This window comes from Patagioenas fasciata, chromosome 12, assembly GCF_037038585.1.
Source record: "Patagioenas fasciata isolate bPatFas1 chromosome 12, bPatFas1.hap1, whole genome shotgun sequence".
NCBI lineage: Eukaryota > Metazoa > Chordata > Aves > Columbiformes > Columbidae > Patagioenas > Patagioenas fasciata.
The window spans coordinates 6,838,874-6,855,967 of NC_092531.1; the positions used below are offsets into that span (position 1 = coordinate 6,838,874).

The window sequence follows — 17,094 nt, forward strand, 5'->3', positions numbered from 1 at the left end:
AAATTAGGAGAGATGAATTCCAGATGGAGAAACACGCCCGGGGTCAGAGGAAAGGAGGTGGTTTTCTATGAAAAAGGGGATTTCTGCTCCCAGGGTAGCCCTTGTGAGGACCAGCCGCCCTGGTTTTATTCCAAGCGCAATATTGGCAATGGACCAGCACAACTGGGAAAGAGCAGGAGCTCATTTTTTTGGAGGAGGCAGAGAGCAGAAAGTCCCAGGGCACGAGACAATGAAAAAACCCAGTGGTTTTCCCTCATCATGTAAAGGAGACTTTAAAGCATATCTCATTTTTCCTTATAACATCAAGTTTTAAATCAAAAATCTCTGATTGGACAGCAAAGCCCATCTCAGCAAACCAGAGAGAAAGTCCCTGCTCAGGGTACATGTGCCAAGGGATGGTCAGGCCACCGAACATCTAGAGAAGATGCTGATCGAGAAGGAATCAGTTCTGTGAAGATGTAACACGTGTCAGCAAACACTACTTGTGCTGTGGGAGGTTCAGGTTGGGTGAGGAAATATTTCTTCTCCAGCAGCAGCCAAACCGATAGCAAGGGAAGGGATGCGACGGTGTTTTAGGTGACCCGTAGTCTCAAGTCCAGCTTGAGACATCTGGCTGAGAGTGTCCAGGGTGCCAGATGCACATATAAACACACACCATCTCGTGCAAGATGCTGCTTTCCTTGGTCCTCCATGACCAGGAGAGCTGCCCCAGCTCCCCCAGAGCAGAAGAAGAGGTTGCAGAAATCCTCCTGCCCCTGCAGAACCAGCTCCGGCTCCTCACAGGTCTGTTTTCCCCCAGCCCAGCATCCCAAAATGTCCAGTTCACACCGTTGCCCGAAGCGAGAGCCTCTCCCAGCTCATGGAGAGGTCTTGGGTTTGGGCAGGAACATCTTGCCATTAGAGAAAAGCCCAAATTTCACAGCAATGGTAGGCAAAAAAATAATATATTTGTTAAAAAAAAAGCAAATGTGACTCAGGCCCCTTTCAGGAGGGGGGAAGTGAGGGCAGAAATTCCAACCCCTGTCCCAAGGACTGTTTATCCACTTCAGCCAAGGCTCGTTCCATCCAACTACGTGTAAACAGTCCTTGGGGCAGGGACGGGAATTCCTGCCTGGTTCTGTTCCTTTCCTCGGCCAGAAAAGCTGGATTTCTCCTTTCCTCGTCCAGCAAAGCTGGATTTCTCCTTTCCTCAGCCAGCAAAGCTGGATTTCTCTCCCAGAAGCAGCTTTGGGCTGGAGGAGAGTGCTCCAAGTTCCGTGAAACCCTTGGCTGGCTGAGTAAAGAGTTCCCAGCATGGAGCTGACCCAAGGAGCTCCACCGGAAGGTAAAAACGTTTTGAGGCTAAAACACAACTTCTAGAGGCAAGAAAACCAAGGGAGAGTTCTCCACTTCCCCCACCGAGCCTCGCACAGTCCTTCTAATTAAAAAAAAATACATATATATATATTTCTTTCAATTGGACAGAGTGTAAAAGTTGAAAGCAGTGGCTTAGAGAGGGTTGCTGGGGGTCTGGCAGGCAGAGCTCCTCCAAACAGCAAGGACCACCACAACCTAACCAGCAGCAAACGTGCTCACCTCCAGTATTGTCCACAAGCAACCGAGGAAGGAGGAGTGAGGAGGTGGTTGTGGGCCTTGAATGGGGACATTTGTCCACATCATGGTAAAGTTTGAACACGGTTGTGTTGGTACATCATTTCAGCATCGATAATAATTTCTTACTTACCGATCCAGTTTGAAAATTGAGTATATAACGGTTACATTTTACTTTGGATATTATGCAGGGATGGAAGCACTTTAACCAATTTCTTTAGTTGCAAGCCATTTGAGTTCTAATAAAAGTTCTTTTATCCTTACTGAAACACTTTTTCTTCTTCCCGGCTCCGTAATCTAACTTGCCACGTACAGAGGTGAAGAAGGCTCATTATCTATTGTTTTTTGAAAGTATAAAAAGAAAAGTGACAGAAGCCAAGATGCCAACTTGGAAGCCACATCATGTTATCAGATGCAAGCGGTAAACAAGATTCCATTCTCAAAAAATTCTGCCTTTTCCTACAAGATAATAAAATAACTGCACATATGACATACTTATATTACAGAAGGAAGGCATACACTGGGAATAGTTATTGCACTTTCTACATAGGAGAGCTTTGCATATATATTAACTGCCATAGAGTCAGAACTTTCTCGGCTGGTCTCCAATAGCAGGACACGACCAGTGCTGGACGTTCTTTACTTCTGTGTGCGATTATGGACGGGAAGCATCACGCCAGAAATTCAAACGAGATTCCAGTCTTGCTCAGATGCCCGAGCGACAGGAAAGTGCCAAGTTAAAAGGAACGTGTGCGCAATGTAACGATGGTGGAAGCAAACAGAGGGCAAAATAAAAGTATTTAAGCCCTTGATGCTTAGAATATTCAAAGGACGAGCACACTCGGTTTAAAAAGTCTCGATTAAAGCAACCAAGCACAATCATTTAATCGACATCAGTATTTCCCAAGATCAACATCCTCTATCACTTTAGTACAAACTGCCCCCGAAATCCCACAGTTATCCCAGCAGCCAACGGCGCCATCCCTCCAAAACTGGCATTTTTCGGGACAGTTCCATTATTTTCGGGATTTGCTGGAGTGGGGGGGAAGGCGACCCAGAGCAACCCCCCGGGGCGGTACCCGCTGCGCTGATGGAGCAACCAGCCGCAGCTTTGGGGCCGGGCCGGGTCCGCCCGCACAGCTGAGCCCCATCGCCCCTGGGCAGGGACGCTCGAGGGGGCGGTTCCTAAACACCTCTGGGGGCTGCTGGGAGCTCTTGGTGCCTATCGGGGGTAACTGGGAGCTCGTTTGGAGCTCACTGCTGCTTATGGGGAGCGACTGGGCGCCTATTGGGAGTCAATGGGAGCGGGGATTCCCCCCAGGGGGTGCTGGATGAAGCCCCCCCCTGTTTTGGGGAGATCCCTGTTAGGGGGGTGGTCCGCGGGTTTAGCGCCACCCCGTGCTGGGTCTTGGAAGTTCAGCGCACCCCGCGTCTTGGAGTTGAGATGTATTTTGCTCTATTTGCAGGTATTTGGGGTTCGTTCGGGGCGCGGGGAGCTGAGGGTAAGGTGATGTTGGGGGGGGGGGGGGCGGGGGCAGAGATGCTGAGCTGGAGTTGGATTTATTTCTGTTTCTCTGTTTTGTCTGCAGTTTCAGGTGGAGCGGTTCCTGCTTCCCCCTCCGTGTGGTTGTGTGTCCCCCGTGGGCAGTAGTGGGGGGTCTGGGGTGCCGTTTGGGTGGGGACTGAGGTCCCCTGGGCTTTAGGGGCGGCTGCAGTCCACCCCACACCCCACTGAGGACTGGGCTTTGGTCTGGGGGCTGTTGTCCGCCCCTTTTTGGGGGGGTGCCGCCCTGCTGTAGTTAAAAGGAACATATGCACAATGTGATGGTGCTGGTAACAAACAGGAGGGCAAAATGAAAATAACTAAGGGCTGGGCTTTGGTGAAGGGGGGGTGTTTATTTATTTTGCAAACCGCTTAAGGGTTTGCCACCCTTTTTTTGGGGTTTGTGTCCCTTTTTGGGGTTTGCTGTTGCTTTGGTGCTTGCTGTTTCTTGGGTTGGTTTGCTTCCCTTTTTTGGTGTTTTCCACCCCCTTTTTTGGGGGGTGCCACCCTTGGCTTTGGGGTGTTGCTGCACTTAAAAGGAATATATGCACAAGGTAATGATTTTGATGACAAACAGGAGGGCAAAATGAAATTAACTAAGGGCTGGGCTTTGTTCTTGGGGATGTTTGGTTTAGTGCCAGGCCCCCCCAGTGAGGGTGTGTGGGCTTTTGGGGTCTGATTTTGTTCTTGTGCAGGTGGCTGGAGGCAGCAGTTGAAGGGGCAGGAGCACTGAGGTGAGTGTTGGGTGTTTTTCCCCCTCTTTGCAGGATTGGTGCCTGTTGAGGGTTTCCCTGGTTGCCCCGCAAGGGGAGAGGTGGGTTGCAGTCTAGACCCCCTTGAGGGCTGGACTCTTCTTTGTAGTGTCGGTTTATTTTTGGGGGGTTGCCAGCCCGTTTTTAGGGTTTGCTGACACTTTGGTGTTTGCTGCTTTTTGGAGGGTTTTCAGCCCCTTTTTGGGGGTGCTGCCCTTGGCTTTGGGGGGCTACCGCAGTTAAAAGGAATGTACGCAGAACGTAATGATGGTGAAAACAAACAGGGGGGCAAAATGAAAATAACTAAAGGCTGGGCTTTGGGCTTTTTTGGAGATGTTCGGTGGTTTTGGAGGTTGGTGCCTGTTTCAGAGTCCCCTGGTTGTCTTCCTGGGTGGGGCTGGAGTGCAGAGCCCCCCTAGTTGAGGGCTGCGCTGTGTTTAGTGCTTAACTTCGGTTTTATTTGCAGGTGGCAGGACCTGCTGATGCTGGAGCCCCTGGGGAGAGTGTGATTGGGTTTGTCTGTTCAGAGTGGTTCCTGGATGCAGGAGCTGAAGAGGATGGTGCTCTTGAGAGTGTTTCATCTCTTTATTTTTTGTTGTGTTTAACTTTCTTATTTTAATAATTTTTTTAAACTATTTTTTTCCATTCTTGCAGGTGTTTGGATGAAGAAGAGGAAAAAACACCAAGAAGAAGGAGGCGTGTGGCGAGTGACTGTTGGTTTCAGGTTCGTGGAGGTTGGTGCCCTTGGGGAGCGTTTTGGTCTTTGTATTTGTGGTGGTGGTTTTGTTTTGTTGCTTTGTTCTGTTGTTAAGGTGCATATTCTTTGCTTTATTAAGGTGTGTATTGTTTGTTTTATTTTTAAGGTGTGTGTTGGGGTTTTTTGTTTAAGGTGGTTTTTCTTTTTCAGGTGCCTGGATGAAGATGAGGACCAACAACAGCAGGAAGCAGCAGCCCTGGCATATGAGGGGTTTTGTTTGTTTAGGGTGCTAGAAGAGTGGCCAAAACATGTCTCAAAGAGATTATTCTTCTTTTAGGTGTGGGGAGGGTTCATGCTGTGAGTGGTGGTCTAGTGGGACCCCTTATGACTGGGACCCCGGGTGTGGGTAAGAACAAGGCGGGGGCCTTGGCACTGGGGGGCTCTTCTTGCTGGGTCCCCAGTACCAGGCAGGGGGAACGAGGCAGCACTGAGAAGATCTGCCACCCCCCCCCAACTTTGGGGTTGTCGAAGATCTGCTGGACCTGCAGGACATTGATTCTATGAGAAGATGCCCTGGGAAGTGCATCCTTGGGGACAAAAGCTGTGGGGAGAGAAAGGGGTGCTGGGGGTGTGCGCACAGACACAATGAGCCTGAATTTAATTCATACTCCATCACATCTATAAAGAACTCGTTTCCAAATGAGGTGAATCCATCTTTATGATTCCCTACACTTTTATACTCACGCTCCTTAAATAAAAGGGACTTGTTCCATTCAACTAAACAGACAGGTTGAGCCTGAATTTAGTTCATCATCTATTACATCTAAAAAAGCTAAAAGGAACTTTTTCCCAGTTGGGTGAATCCATCTTTACACTTCCCTACACCTTGCATTTTCACACTCACTTGTTGAATAGGACAAGTTATCCTTTTAATTTAACTAAACAGATATGTTGAGCCAGAATTTAGTTAATGCTCAATTACATCTAAAATAAAGGAACTCTTCCCAGCTTGGGTAAAACCATCTTTACGCTTCCTACATCATGCGTGTTTACACTCAACATTTGTTAAATAACAAGGATAACTTGTCCCATTCAAGTAAACAGAAGGTAAAGAATATTTTCAGCTTAACTAATTACCTCTAAAAAGTAACTAAGTCTTTGTGTTATCTCTGGGCTGCCTTGATTTTTCGTAGCACCATTTGGAACAGGAAAGCTGCTTGTTCAGGAGAATAAAACATACAAAAGCTAAGTGACAGCTGAAAGCTATTTTCTCTCAGAAAAGCAAGTTTCCCCTAATTGGAGCCTGGTTTGGGCAATTCCTGCAACCTGGACTTCCGTTGCTCTCGTGCTCTGCTCAGTGCTGAGAGCTGGTGGCCCTAGTCAGGCTCTGCTTAAGCTGGAGCTGAGACCAAACCCCTGTGTCATGGACTTAATGTCATAAACACTTTATACTGTGTATTTTCCCCCTGTATTTGGGGAACATAGAGAAGCTGAGTATGCCTGAACACTCCATGGGAGGAAAAGTGAATTATTATCAGCTGTTCTGACACTTAACACTGTGTGAGGTGTCTCTCCTGACTTTACCTCCCCACTTCTGCGCTGCCCTGGGCAGTTTGAATTCCAGCATCAATAACCTCTAAGGGAATTTCTCCCTTCCCCAGCACAAACACCAGCACCAGGCTGTGGATAAGCACCGAGTCCATGTGCAGGAAACATCAAAACCCAGAGAAACTTCCCAGGGCAAAATAACATTAGTTAATTAATGCTGCCTAGAGCTCAACAACCAAGGTAATGCACAAAGTGCAGTGGAATAAAGTGGAATGATGCCCAAAGACTCCTGAGGTGTCCCCTGAGGACTTGGTGACACTGGACCTGCTAATGCCCCCATCTACTCCTAAAACCCCTGTCTGCTCTCAGCAGGAGCTGAGCCTCATGACACCATCTCTGTCACTGTCACCATCACCCTGCACCCTGAGAGCACCAGTGCTCCCCAGGGCGCTTGGAGACATTTGCAGGAGCAAAATGAACCATCGTGGGCTGTGGGATGGGGTTTATGTGCTCTATCTCAGGGGAGAAGGGGAATAAAAGAGATTTGTCCCATTTTCTAGGCCAAAACTAAAGCTAAGCAGAACAAAAGCACTAAACTGAGGCTCTTACCCAGCACCGAGCGCAGCTTCTCTGAAGGGCTCTGAGACCACCGAGGTTTTCAGGGCATGGCCTGACCCGTTCCTCTCCAAACACCCGTGAACACGCAGTCGACTGCTCAGAGACACCAGTTCTCCCATTGTGCCCACAACAACTCCCCAAGGCGGCTGCAGTTTCCATCTCCTGCTCCACTCACGAGTCCCCACGGCAGTTCAGGACATTCAGAGATGCTGCAAACACCGGCAGCGGTGACAAAAAGCAACAGAAACCAGCTCACAACTGTGCCTGACCCGATTTGCCCATCCGCTTAATGGCATCAAGAGGTATTTAATAATGCCTGGAGCTCACAGCAGTGCTGGCCCCACCACAAACCAACTTCTCTAAGCTCGCTGCACCAAAAAATCCACCAAACAGCCACCCTGTATGGACACCCAACATCATCCTTATAACTACAGACACCAGAGCTCCGCGAGCCGCACACTGGTGTCGGCAATCCTGAGGCACCCAAGCCCAAATTGACCCCCCAAGCCTGTGATGGCTGGAGGAGGCTCAGCCATCCCCTCCGCAGGGATCTGGCAGCACCAACCCGATCCCGAGCGCTCACTGTGTCTATGCCGGTTCTGCTGCTGCTCTGGGGACTGTGAGCCGGTGGGAGCCAGGAGAGGGCTGGTCTGCGCCCCGAGGGGCCAGAGATCAGTTTGGATGGAAGAGACCATCAAGATCATCGAGTCCAACGATGGCACTGCCCCACGTCCTGAGAACCTCACCTCTGTCTGTCCAACCCTCCAGGGCTGGTGACTCCAGCACTGCCCTGGGCAGCCTGTTCCAATGCCCCACAGCCCTTTGGGGAAGAAATTGTTCCCCAGATCCAACCTCAACCTGCCCTAGCACTGTGGATTTGATACCTTTCAGGCCCTGGAAAAAACAAGACTCTGGCCTTAACAGCACCTCACCCAAGGTGGCAGGATGTGGGGATGCGTGTGTGTGGGGGTCCCGCATTTCCCTCCCCACTCTGCTGTTTGTCCTGCCCCCCACCCCAACCTCCCAGGACCCCCTAAACATCCTCAGAGAACCCCAAAGTCTCCCCAGCCCTACAGACACACTTCCGGGGGGGGCGGGGGGGAGGAAGGGGGGTTGATTTTAATTCATTCTCATCACCCAGGTCTTCTCCTGGGGGCAGATTTTCATGTTTGGGTACCTAAAGACACAGGGGGATGATCCAGCTGCAACTACTGGGGTGTTAAACCCCCCCAGGGGACTGAACCCCAGAGGCTGCTGGTTGCAGGGGGGTCACAACGAGCTGCAGGGCCCAGAAGGAGGAGAACACTCATCCCCAGGGACAGGAAAGGAACCAAACTCACCCCCAGCGCCTGTTGCAGCAAAGCCAGACAGGATTTGCACCCCCAGCTCTCAGGGGAGCCCCCACTCTGCTCCCACACCCAGAACCAGGAGAGAGCTGAGCCCAGGAGGGATCCATCCCTCCCCACAGAGCCTGGGCTGCCACAGGGAGGGGCAGGAAATTAACCCCCTGTTAATGAAGCACCAATAATGAGCAGGTGTGAGGGCAGCTTAGCCAAAGCCAGGGCAGGAGGGAGAGGAACAGGTGACATCAGCCCCATATGGCCCTAGAGAGAAAAAAGAGAGGAAAAAGAGAAAGGCAGAAAAGCCCAGAGACCTCTGCGAAATGTCAGGATGGCAAAAGGCCGAACTAAAGCAGCTCCTGTTCTCAACCTACATCCAAATAATGAAAAAAGACTTCTAACTGAATGAAGAAAATTAACTCTGTTTCAGTCAAACCAGCACATTCCAGCTCTTATTCCATGCCAGTGACAGCATGCTTAGGGCTTACCAATACACTCTAATTATTACTACTACGTATATGTATGTACATATATACACATACACACAGATATCATTCATTGTTCCCTTAGTCCTTTTGAAATGTTCATCTAGTTTATGACACAACGGTCTCCCAGGGCAGGGCATGTGGTGCAGCACCTGCCCACGGCTTGTGGGTTAAGCACGGCAACTTCGAGGGAGTTGAACGCTGCTAGTGGGGCGCACACTATTACGCGGTAATTAATATATCATGCAATTTAATACTGAGTAATTTCCTGGGACGGGATCGGGCACGAACGCGGCGATTCGTGCCCCCGAGAAGCCGCAGAGCGGCGCCCGCCGCTTCGCTCTCATTGGTCCGCAAAGGTCACATGGGTCACCGCGGGGACCGCTGGGAGCTGTAGTCCGCAGAGGGGGGGAAACGCGCATGCGCACCGCCACCGCAAACTACAACTCCCAGAAGCCCCCGCGGTGCGTTGGGAACGAGACTGATCGCATTTGGCCCCTTTTTATGCCCAAATTCCGCGAAAATTCCCCCCCGCTTCGGCCCGGGGTGGGCGAGACCCGGCTGCGGGGACACAGCATGAAAGAAGAGAGCGCCCAACGAGCTCTGCTTTTGTTTTGTCCTTCTTTTTGGTGCTTTTTTGGGGCTTCTTTGCATTTATTTTGAAGGCTGGCAGGAGGTCGGACAGAAGAGGGCGGTTTTGACCTTTGAACATTGCAAAATATCCATGCCCGGGCTTGCAGGGATCTGGTGGCTCGGGTGAAACACACTCCAAGGGATATTAGGTAGAAGTCTTCTACAATTTTTTTAAAAACAAGACAGGATTAATTTTGTATTCCATGAGTAGCAGAGCATGTATCTGATATCCACATTAAATATATATATATTTGAGGATTAGCTCCTGTCTAATTACTCCTTTAAATAAGGAAATGTACAAAGGTGCCTTACGATTGCGCAAAATTTTAATTTGCAACCAAATGGCCTTGGGTTTGGGACAAGAACATCTTGCCCTTACAACTGCTCTGCTGAACAGAAGAGCCCAAATTTCACAGAAATACGAGGAAAAAAGCAGATGTGACTCAAGCATAGCAAAAAGCCCCTTTTGGGAGGGGGAAAGTGAGGGCAGAAATTCCAACCCTGCCCCAAGGACTGTTTATCCACTTCAGCCAAGGCTCGTTCCATCCAACTATGTGTAAACAGTCCTTGGGGCAGGGACGGGAATTCCTGCCTGGTTCTGCTCCTTTCCTTGGCCAGAAAAGCTGGATTTCTCTTTTCCTCTCCCAGAAAAGCTGGATTTCTCCTTTCCTCAGCCAGCAAAGCTGGATTTCTCTCCCAGAAGCAGCTTTGGGCTGAAGAAGAGTGCTCCAATTCTTATTAAAACTCTTTGCTGGTTGAGTAAAGGGTTCCCAGCACGGAGCTGACCCAAGGAGCTCCACAGCAGCTGGGCAGGACTGGTGTTGAAAGGAGTCGTGGTAAAATAATGAGTAGAATAATCCTTACCAAGAATAGTATTAGAGCTATTAGGACTTAGAAACAATTATTTGTAATAATTATTTGAATTATTAAACCTGGGGCAAAACGGTCCCCATGGTTTCTGGGCAGTCCAAGGGGTGATGGTTTAAAACTAAAGGAGGGGAGATCCACATTCGAGATGAAAATGAAACTTTTTACACTGAAGGTGGTGAGACACTGGCCCAGGTTGCCCAGAGAGGTGGTAGATGCCCCATCCCCGGGGACATCGCAGGCCAGGCTCTGAGCAACCTGATTTATGATTATTTTTTATGTTTGGACTCAATGCTGTTAAGGGCCTTTTCCAGCCCAAATGATTCTATGATCTGGTGAATATGTCCCTGCTCATGGCAGGGGGGTTGGACTAAGTGAGCTTTGAAGGTCCCCTCAACACAAACTATTCGATGACTCTATGACCTCTTGGTGCTCTCTTTGCTTGTCTTCAAGCCAACACCTACCTCGGGGGAGCCACACATCTCACATCCATGGGTCGCCCTGTGCTCATTGTGCTCGTCTCAGCAGCATCATGGGCTCAGGTGGCCGTCATGCCACAAAGCACCCATCACTCCAGCACCCACCACCCTGCACATCTGCCTTTTGGAGCAAGTATTGTGGAAATGGGGAGCAAAAGGCAATCATTAGTGATATGCAACAAATCGGGGTAATTATTTATTTATTCTGCATCTGTAAGCAAGTGCAGAAGCCAAAGAGCAACGAGTTGCATCCCCATAGCAAGCAATTCCCTGGCTGGCTTTGAGCTTGGAAAGACCCCTCAAAAAACACAGACCTGGAGTAGCACCAGCATCTTTCAGCACTTTTCCTTATTCTTTACAGCTCCTGGGACCCCGAAGCTGCTAAGTCACAGCAGAACCCCATCCATCCGTAGCCTCAAAGAGAAGGGGAGGTTTTGGATGGCTTGTTCTTGCTGGCCTTCATTTTGGCTGCTTACCACCTTGGCATCACCAAGATGGGATCTACCAAGGTCTCCAAGCTGCTGGGCAGCCCAGTTCCCCCAGAAGCAAAGGAGACCTAGAGAGCATTTATTTTGGCGCTCGAGAAGGATTTCACAAGTTCCTCCCCAGGCTCTAAAGGAGGTTATGAGATGGTCCTGGAGGTCTGGAAGCACCAAGTGGTCCAGTCTTCATGGCTTCAACACTGAGCAATGCAGGGCCAAGCACTGAAAACCCTTTATCTGCACTCACCACCGACTCCTCATCGGTGCTGTCCTCCTCCAAGCTGTCCAAGGTAGGAAAGATGAGTCACCTTTCACATGTGGGGCTGTTCACCCCTGGAGTGAGTGCCAGGGCTGATGGCCTCCTGATTGGTGTCACCCACCGTGCTGAGAGGTGCCCTTCCTCAATTCCTACACCCCATCAAGCCTACCCGTGGCTCCACCACTCTGGACACCGCATACCTGAGCTGTGCAGCCCATCATTGCCATCTGGCATGTCTTCCAGCAGGTGAGAGTCATGGTGGACACCAAACAGCTGGTCCCAGGCTGGTTCCACCCATCATAATTGTCTTCAACGTTTACCCTCACCGGTGATGTCAGGACACCCGCATTTTGGACTTTCATCCTCTTTGCAGGGTTGGAGGTGGAGACCTAAGTGTGCAAAGAGGAGCCCAGTGAGAGCGGCCCTGTGTGGTCAGAGATGGAGGTGTCCTTTGACACCAAACAAGCCTGACCACGTGGGTTTGTCCCTGCCCAAAGCAAGCACCCTGCTTGCCCAGACAGCCTGAAGGTCCCCAGCCCCAGTGCTGTGACGGCTGTTTTGTCCCAGGCAAAAGGAGGCAGGTCTAAAGCTAGGCAAGTCCTGTGTGCACCATGGGACTGGAAACCACAAAGGAGCTTCAACCTCTAGTTTGAGTGGGGCTCTGTATTGTGGTGGGAGGTGTATTTGAGGGCCCCAAATCCACCTCTCCTCTTCCGAAAGAGAACTTGGGAAGCAGCAACTAAACCCCAGAGTTCAAAGAATATGTCAAGCCCTGGGGGTAACCCCAGATTCCATCTGGTTAAATCCACAAGGCAAAAAACCCAGAGCAAAGCAAAGCTAAGTCTCACCTGGTGGGAGTTTTCCATGGCTGGAGATGAGGGAGCTTCTGCAAGAAGAAAAACACAGCAAGCTGAGAGGAGGACAAGCAATGCTGGGGACATCTGAGAGCATCAAGAAAAGACGCTACAGAAGGTGCAGGTGGCTCTGGAGGCACATCCTCGGAGGGTCACCTCTTCCAGATGCTACCAAGGCAAAAATCCAGCTGTGAGCTTGCAGGCTGGGCTGGAGAGATGCCCGCTCTGCCCTGGCCCCCGCCGGCTCATTCCCCCATCCTCACACTAAAGCCTTTCCTCCAGCTCTCCCGGATGGGTTTGCTGCCCTCCCACCCATCCCAGACCCATAAGCCAGGAGCTCACATGTGCTGGGAAGGAAAGAAAAAAAGAAAATTAGAAGAATCGTGCCATTCCCGAGCAAGTTATTGTCAGGCAGTGACAAGGGCTTGTTAATGGGGGGGAGGATACCTTCCCAAACCCAGCAAAAGACCGAGGCACTGTTCATCGCAGGAGGATTTATTGGCATGACAAGGTGGGATGGAGAACCTGGTCTCCACAGGGACCTTTAAAGCATTTTCCAAGCAACTGCAGTCCATGGCAAAAGTTCTGGTCACTTCTTCCTCCGCTTCTGAAGCCTGGCACTGGGCTTCCCACCACGCTTGTTCCTGCTGGGGTGCCTCGATTCAGGACATTCCCCTGCAGAGCTTGGGCTGGGGGTCTCTGAGCGTGCTGGGCTGGTGGCCAGGGGGATCCTGCTGGGACCAGGGGCCGTGGCAGCCGCTGGGACCAGCGGTTCGTGCTTCTGCACGGTGCTGGAAGGGACGAGCTCCAGCAATGTCCAGTCCGCGTCTGCAGTGGGGACGTCCACTGGGGTGACCACGGGCTGCAGCAAGGGTCGTAGGGCAGAGGCGATGGTGGCCAGGGAGCGGGACAGGGCCTGGATCTCCCAGGTCACGGACACCAGATGCCTGTTTGCCCTTTGCTGAGCTTGCAGGACGCGATTGCCCATCTTCAGGAACTTGTCCACCTGCTGGATGTTGGACCTGGCCCAGCCACTGAAATCTTCCTGCAGGGAGGCCACAGAGTCCTGGTGGCTCCTCGGAGGAGGCACAGTGTCTCCATGGTCTTCCTCTGCTTTTTCATCCCTCTGTATCAGAAGGGCTGGAAGTGTGGGTTGGGTGCGGGACATGTCCCCTCCCCGGTCTGGACACTGGTGGTGATCTCTGTCCAGCTGGCACAGCTCCCTGGGAGGCTCCAGGTCGAGGATGAGAGTGTTGTCATCTTTGGAAGAGGTCCCTGTCAAGGGAAGGAGGGCTGAAGGGAGCAGAAGGGGAGAATCAGGACCCATGAACTCAACCTGGGGAGTTCCGTGGTAGAAACTCATGGAGGGTCATGGTCATAGCCCAGGTTTGTACGGACCAGCAGCAGAGGGATGGAGCAGAAAACCCCACAAAGTCCTTTTCTCTTATTGCTTTTTCCCCTCCTATTTGCTGGAAGGATGCTACTGCCTTCTGACCGAGCCTGGATCCCCCAGCACACAATCCCTATACACACGTCCCTTCACCATGCCCCAGCCATCAGCATGTCCACCACAAGAGCTGGGGAAAGACCTGAGCAAACCCAGCAGTGGTTGTGGACCGCTGTTGGGGCGTGCTCCCAGGAAACATTTTGCCTTCCCGGTTGGATGCACCATCCTGAGACAGTAATCCACAATCCAAAAGGGGAATTGCCCCAGATGATGTGGACAGACAAATGGGCTGGAGATCTGAGAGGGACACTAAGGCCTGGAGGATGGGTATGGCCCCTGAGGGACCCACAGGGGTCACTAGCACATTTTTGAGAGAGGACATGGAGTTCATCCAACCCTTCCAACCCCTGCGAGACCCCACCCCGCACACCCTGTCTCCAGGTGCCACTCACCTCCCTTGTCCTTCAACCCAGGGCTCCATCCCAGGCGCTTCACCACACTCCCTCCCAGTACAACTGTGTTCCGGGACTGCTGTACTCCATAAGGACAAGACACAAGCGTTGCTTTGGAAGTGATGGATGCAAGAACTGCATCCCATCCCTGGGGGTGGTTGTGGTGTTCCCACCGCATGAGCAAAAGCAGGAGGCATCGAAACCCATGGAGACTATGGCCTGATCAGGGATTATAACCTTCAATTTTGCTTTTGGTCCCTGCCTCCCCAGCCTGCCTGGCCAACTGCCTCCTCACCTGGGTGCCCCGTGACGCGCTCCGCCAGCGCCTGCAGCCTGGCCCTGCACTCGCTCAGATCCCGCGGCTGCTCTCGCTCCCCGGTTGCCGGAGGCTGCAGCCGCTGCAGCTCCTGCAGCGAGTCCCTGATGAAGGGCTGCATGTCCATCACCTCCTGCTCCGTGGCATAGAGGCTCATCTTCTCCACCAGCCGCTCGGCCGCCTCCATCCGCCGCAGCGTCCCCTCCACGCGCTGCAGCTCCCCGGCCAGCTCCCGCCGGCCCCGCTCCTGCCGCGCCTCCACCAGCCCCAGCAGCTCCTCTTCCTCGCGCCGCAGCAGCTGCACCAGCTGCTCCACGCGCTGCTGGATCAACTCCCGCATCTCCCGCCACATCTCCTCCAGCCGGGCAGCCTTGTCCCGCAGCACCGCCTGGGTGGCCTGGAAGCGGCTCCTCTTCTGCTTGAGCTCCTGGGTGATGGTGCTGAGCTCCCGTTGCCGGCGCTGGGTCTCGCCGTGGATGTCGCAGAACGGGGCGTGCTGGCTGTCCAGCAGCGCGCACGAGCAGCACAGGGGCTTGCAGCACTTGGTGCAGTAGATGCTGCGAGGTCAAGCACAACAGAGCAGTAATTTAGATCGTGCACTTTGCATTTTCTATGGCCTGGGTTTGGCTAGCATAGAGTTTAGATTCACAGGGAGCTGAGAGGGCTGAGGCTGAACCACAACAATTTGTCCAATTGCAAATTCATTCATTTGTCAAATTTAAGTCACCAGCAAGTCTGGGCCAGGCATTTGGTTTTCTACTCTCCCAACTGCAAAAAAATACATTGGTGCACTATCTCCACAGCGTTTCTACTCTGCTGGGCTGGCTGAAGTCGCTGCAGTGACTGTGCAAGTGTTATGGTAGACATTCATCCATGCACTAGAGAAGAAATGAGCTCTCTGCCCTTCCAGGAGCACTTATCAGGGTCATGTACAAGAATATAAGACCAAAGAGTATCTTGTCTCCATTGCCAAAGGCAAGACTATAAGGAGTGAGGATTGAAGATTGTCATCCACCCCTCATATAAGTCCTGGTAGCCTTGGCAAGTGGTGGGCTACCTCAAACCTCCTTGCTGTACCAAGAAGCACCCCCCACACTCCTCTCCCTCCATCTACATTGTTCCCACTCTTCCATCGTCATCTTGAACCCAGGTTCATCCGAACTCTCCCCCCATGCCCTGTTGCTCAACAGTCACTACTTCCCACCCATCTTCTCCATGACATGGTGACAATCAGGGCAGCAGAGGGACAGAGACACTTTGCTCAGTCCCATCATGGACTAGCTTAAAGAGATTTGCGACAGAAACCACCCAGGTAGGGACAGACCTCCTCACACCTACCTTACAGTCTGGTTCTTGTGGGTGGGGTTGGAGCAGAAGAAGTTCCCTGTCCTCCTGGTGCTCTCGAGGAAGTCCTTAGCAGACCCTGCCCTGATGTCCGCCGCTTTCTTGACTTCGTGGTTCTCCTTCCTCAGGTAGCGCTGGTGGGCTTCACAGCACCTGGTGCAAAGGAACTCCTCGCACTCGGAGCACCAGAACTCGCTGGCTTCCTTGCAGTTGTTGCAGCACAAGTCAACTCCATTGACGATCTTCTTGTAGATGCTGAGCCTGGCCTGCAGGTTGGTGAAGAGCAGGTTGTCCATGTCAGGAATGCCGCTGGCCTGCGGGATGGGCGTCCGGCACACAGGGCACTGCCCCATGGCCTTGTTCTTGCTCAGGCAATCGAGGCACAAGGTGTGGAGGCAGGTGAGGAGTTTGAGGTTGGGTGATGCCTGCTGGCAGCCCTCGCAAAGGATGAACTGGAAGTCATCTCCTGGGAGCTTGGGGAGGGAGAGAAAAGGAAAGAGGAATGAGCACTAGGATGTGTCTTTAAGAGCTTCTGAGCATCCCGGGCAGGGGAGAGGTGACTTTCAAACCCTACTTGGAGCAACCAGTTCCCACCAGTGATGCCCAGTGGTGGCCTGTGCATGGTTGGATGGACCCTGGGGAGCGCTTCCCCTCCCTTTGTCCCCCTGGCTATGGGGCTGGGAGGGCTGCAGGGGGGCAGAGCAGAGGATGTGGCATGGAGAAGGCATCTAAAGACCCCTGGATGGCACCCTGACAGGTTGGGTCCACCCCCCCTCCCCTCCGCCTCGCTCTGCCCGTCCCTCCCGCTTCCTGCCTCCCTCTTTCCGGCATCTGGGGGCTGGACTGGGGACCAGCCCCTCACCAAACTGGGGAGAGGGCGGGGAAGCCCCCAAACTCTTATCCCCACCACTCAGCATTCCTCCGGGCCACGACCTGGGGCCAAGGGACTCCCTGGTGGCCCGGAACCCCCACCCCGAGCCCCCCCGCACCCCCGGAGCCCACCGCTTGCATCCCACCCCATCCACCCCTGGACCAGCCGCCGCTCACCGGGGTGTCGGGGCTGGAGGCCGCCATGGTGGGACGGGCTGGGCGGGCAGCCCCTCCCCGCCTGCGCTGCCCGACTGTGCTGCCTGCACTTTCGGTTTCTTCTGCGCTGGAAACGTTAGAAACTCCTCCTTCGTCCCGGAAAGCCCTTCCCAGCCGGCTCTGCCCTTCTCGGCCACTCAGGTCGGGAAAAAAACCACAGGGGACCCCAAGATCCCGCCCTCACCCCCCCAAAAAAGGCGTTTTTCCCAAGGAGTTGCATCCCCCTGGGGTCTCGGCTTCTACCACCACCCTGTCCCTCTGCACCCCGAGGCGGTGGTGGGGCTCAGGGACTGTTCCCCCGC

General features: G+C 52.6%; 1 protein-coding gene and 1 long non-coding RNA gene across 5 annotated transcripts; one reads left to right on the forward strand and one right to left on the reverse strand.

Annotated features, from left to right (window-relative positions):
- The first annotated feature begins 1,864 nt into the window (after positions 1-1,864).
- LOC139828914 (uncharacterized) lies at positions 1,865-5,748 on the forward strand. Its single transcript, XR_011740986.1, has 3 exons — positions 1,865-3,056; positions 3,829-4,609; positions 4,793-5,748. It is a non-coding gene; the product is annotated as an uncharacterized lncRNA (long non-coding RNA).
- A 5,049-nt stretch (positions 5,749-10,797) lies between these two features.
- LOC136106836 (protein PML-like) lies at positions 10,798-16,922 on the reverse strand. 4 transcript variants are annotated; one of them, XM_071813744.1, is made up of 6 exons: positions 16,754-16,921; positions 15,701-16,179; positions 14,342-14,919; positions 12,142-12,179; positions 11,494-11,682; positions 10,798-11,315 (listed from the first exon to the last, which is right to left on the reverse strand). In XM_071813744.1, exons 1-6 carry the CDS (start codon positions 16,778-16,780, stop codon positions 11,292-11,294), a joined length of 1,335 nt encoding a protein of 444 aa, XP_071669845.1. In that variant the 5' UTR covers positions 16,781-16,921; the 3' UTR covers positions 10,798-11,291. The 4 variants fall into 4 exon arrangements, with proteins under 4 accessions (XP_071669845.1, XP_071669844.1, XP_065703562.1 ...); XM_071813743.1 differs by having other exon boundaries at positions 10,798-11,682; positions 16,754-16,922; XM_065847490.2 differs by lacking the exons at positions 10,798-11,315; positions 11,494-11,682; positions 12,142-12,179 and adding an exon at positions 12,550-13,422 and having other exon boundaries at positions 16,754-16,920.
- Between the last annotated feature and the right edge of the window lie 172 nt (positions 16,923-17,094).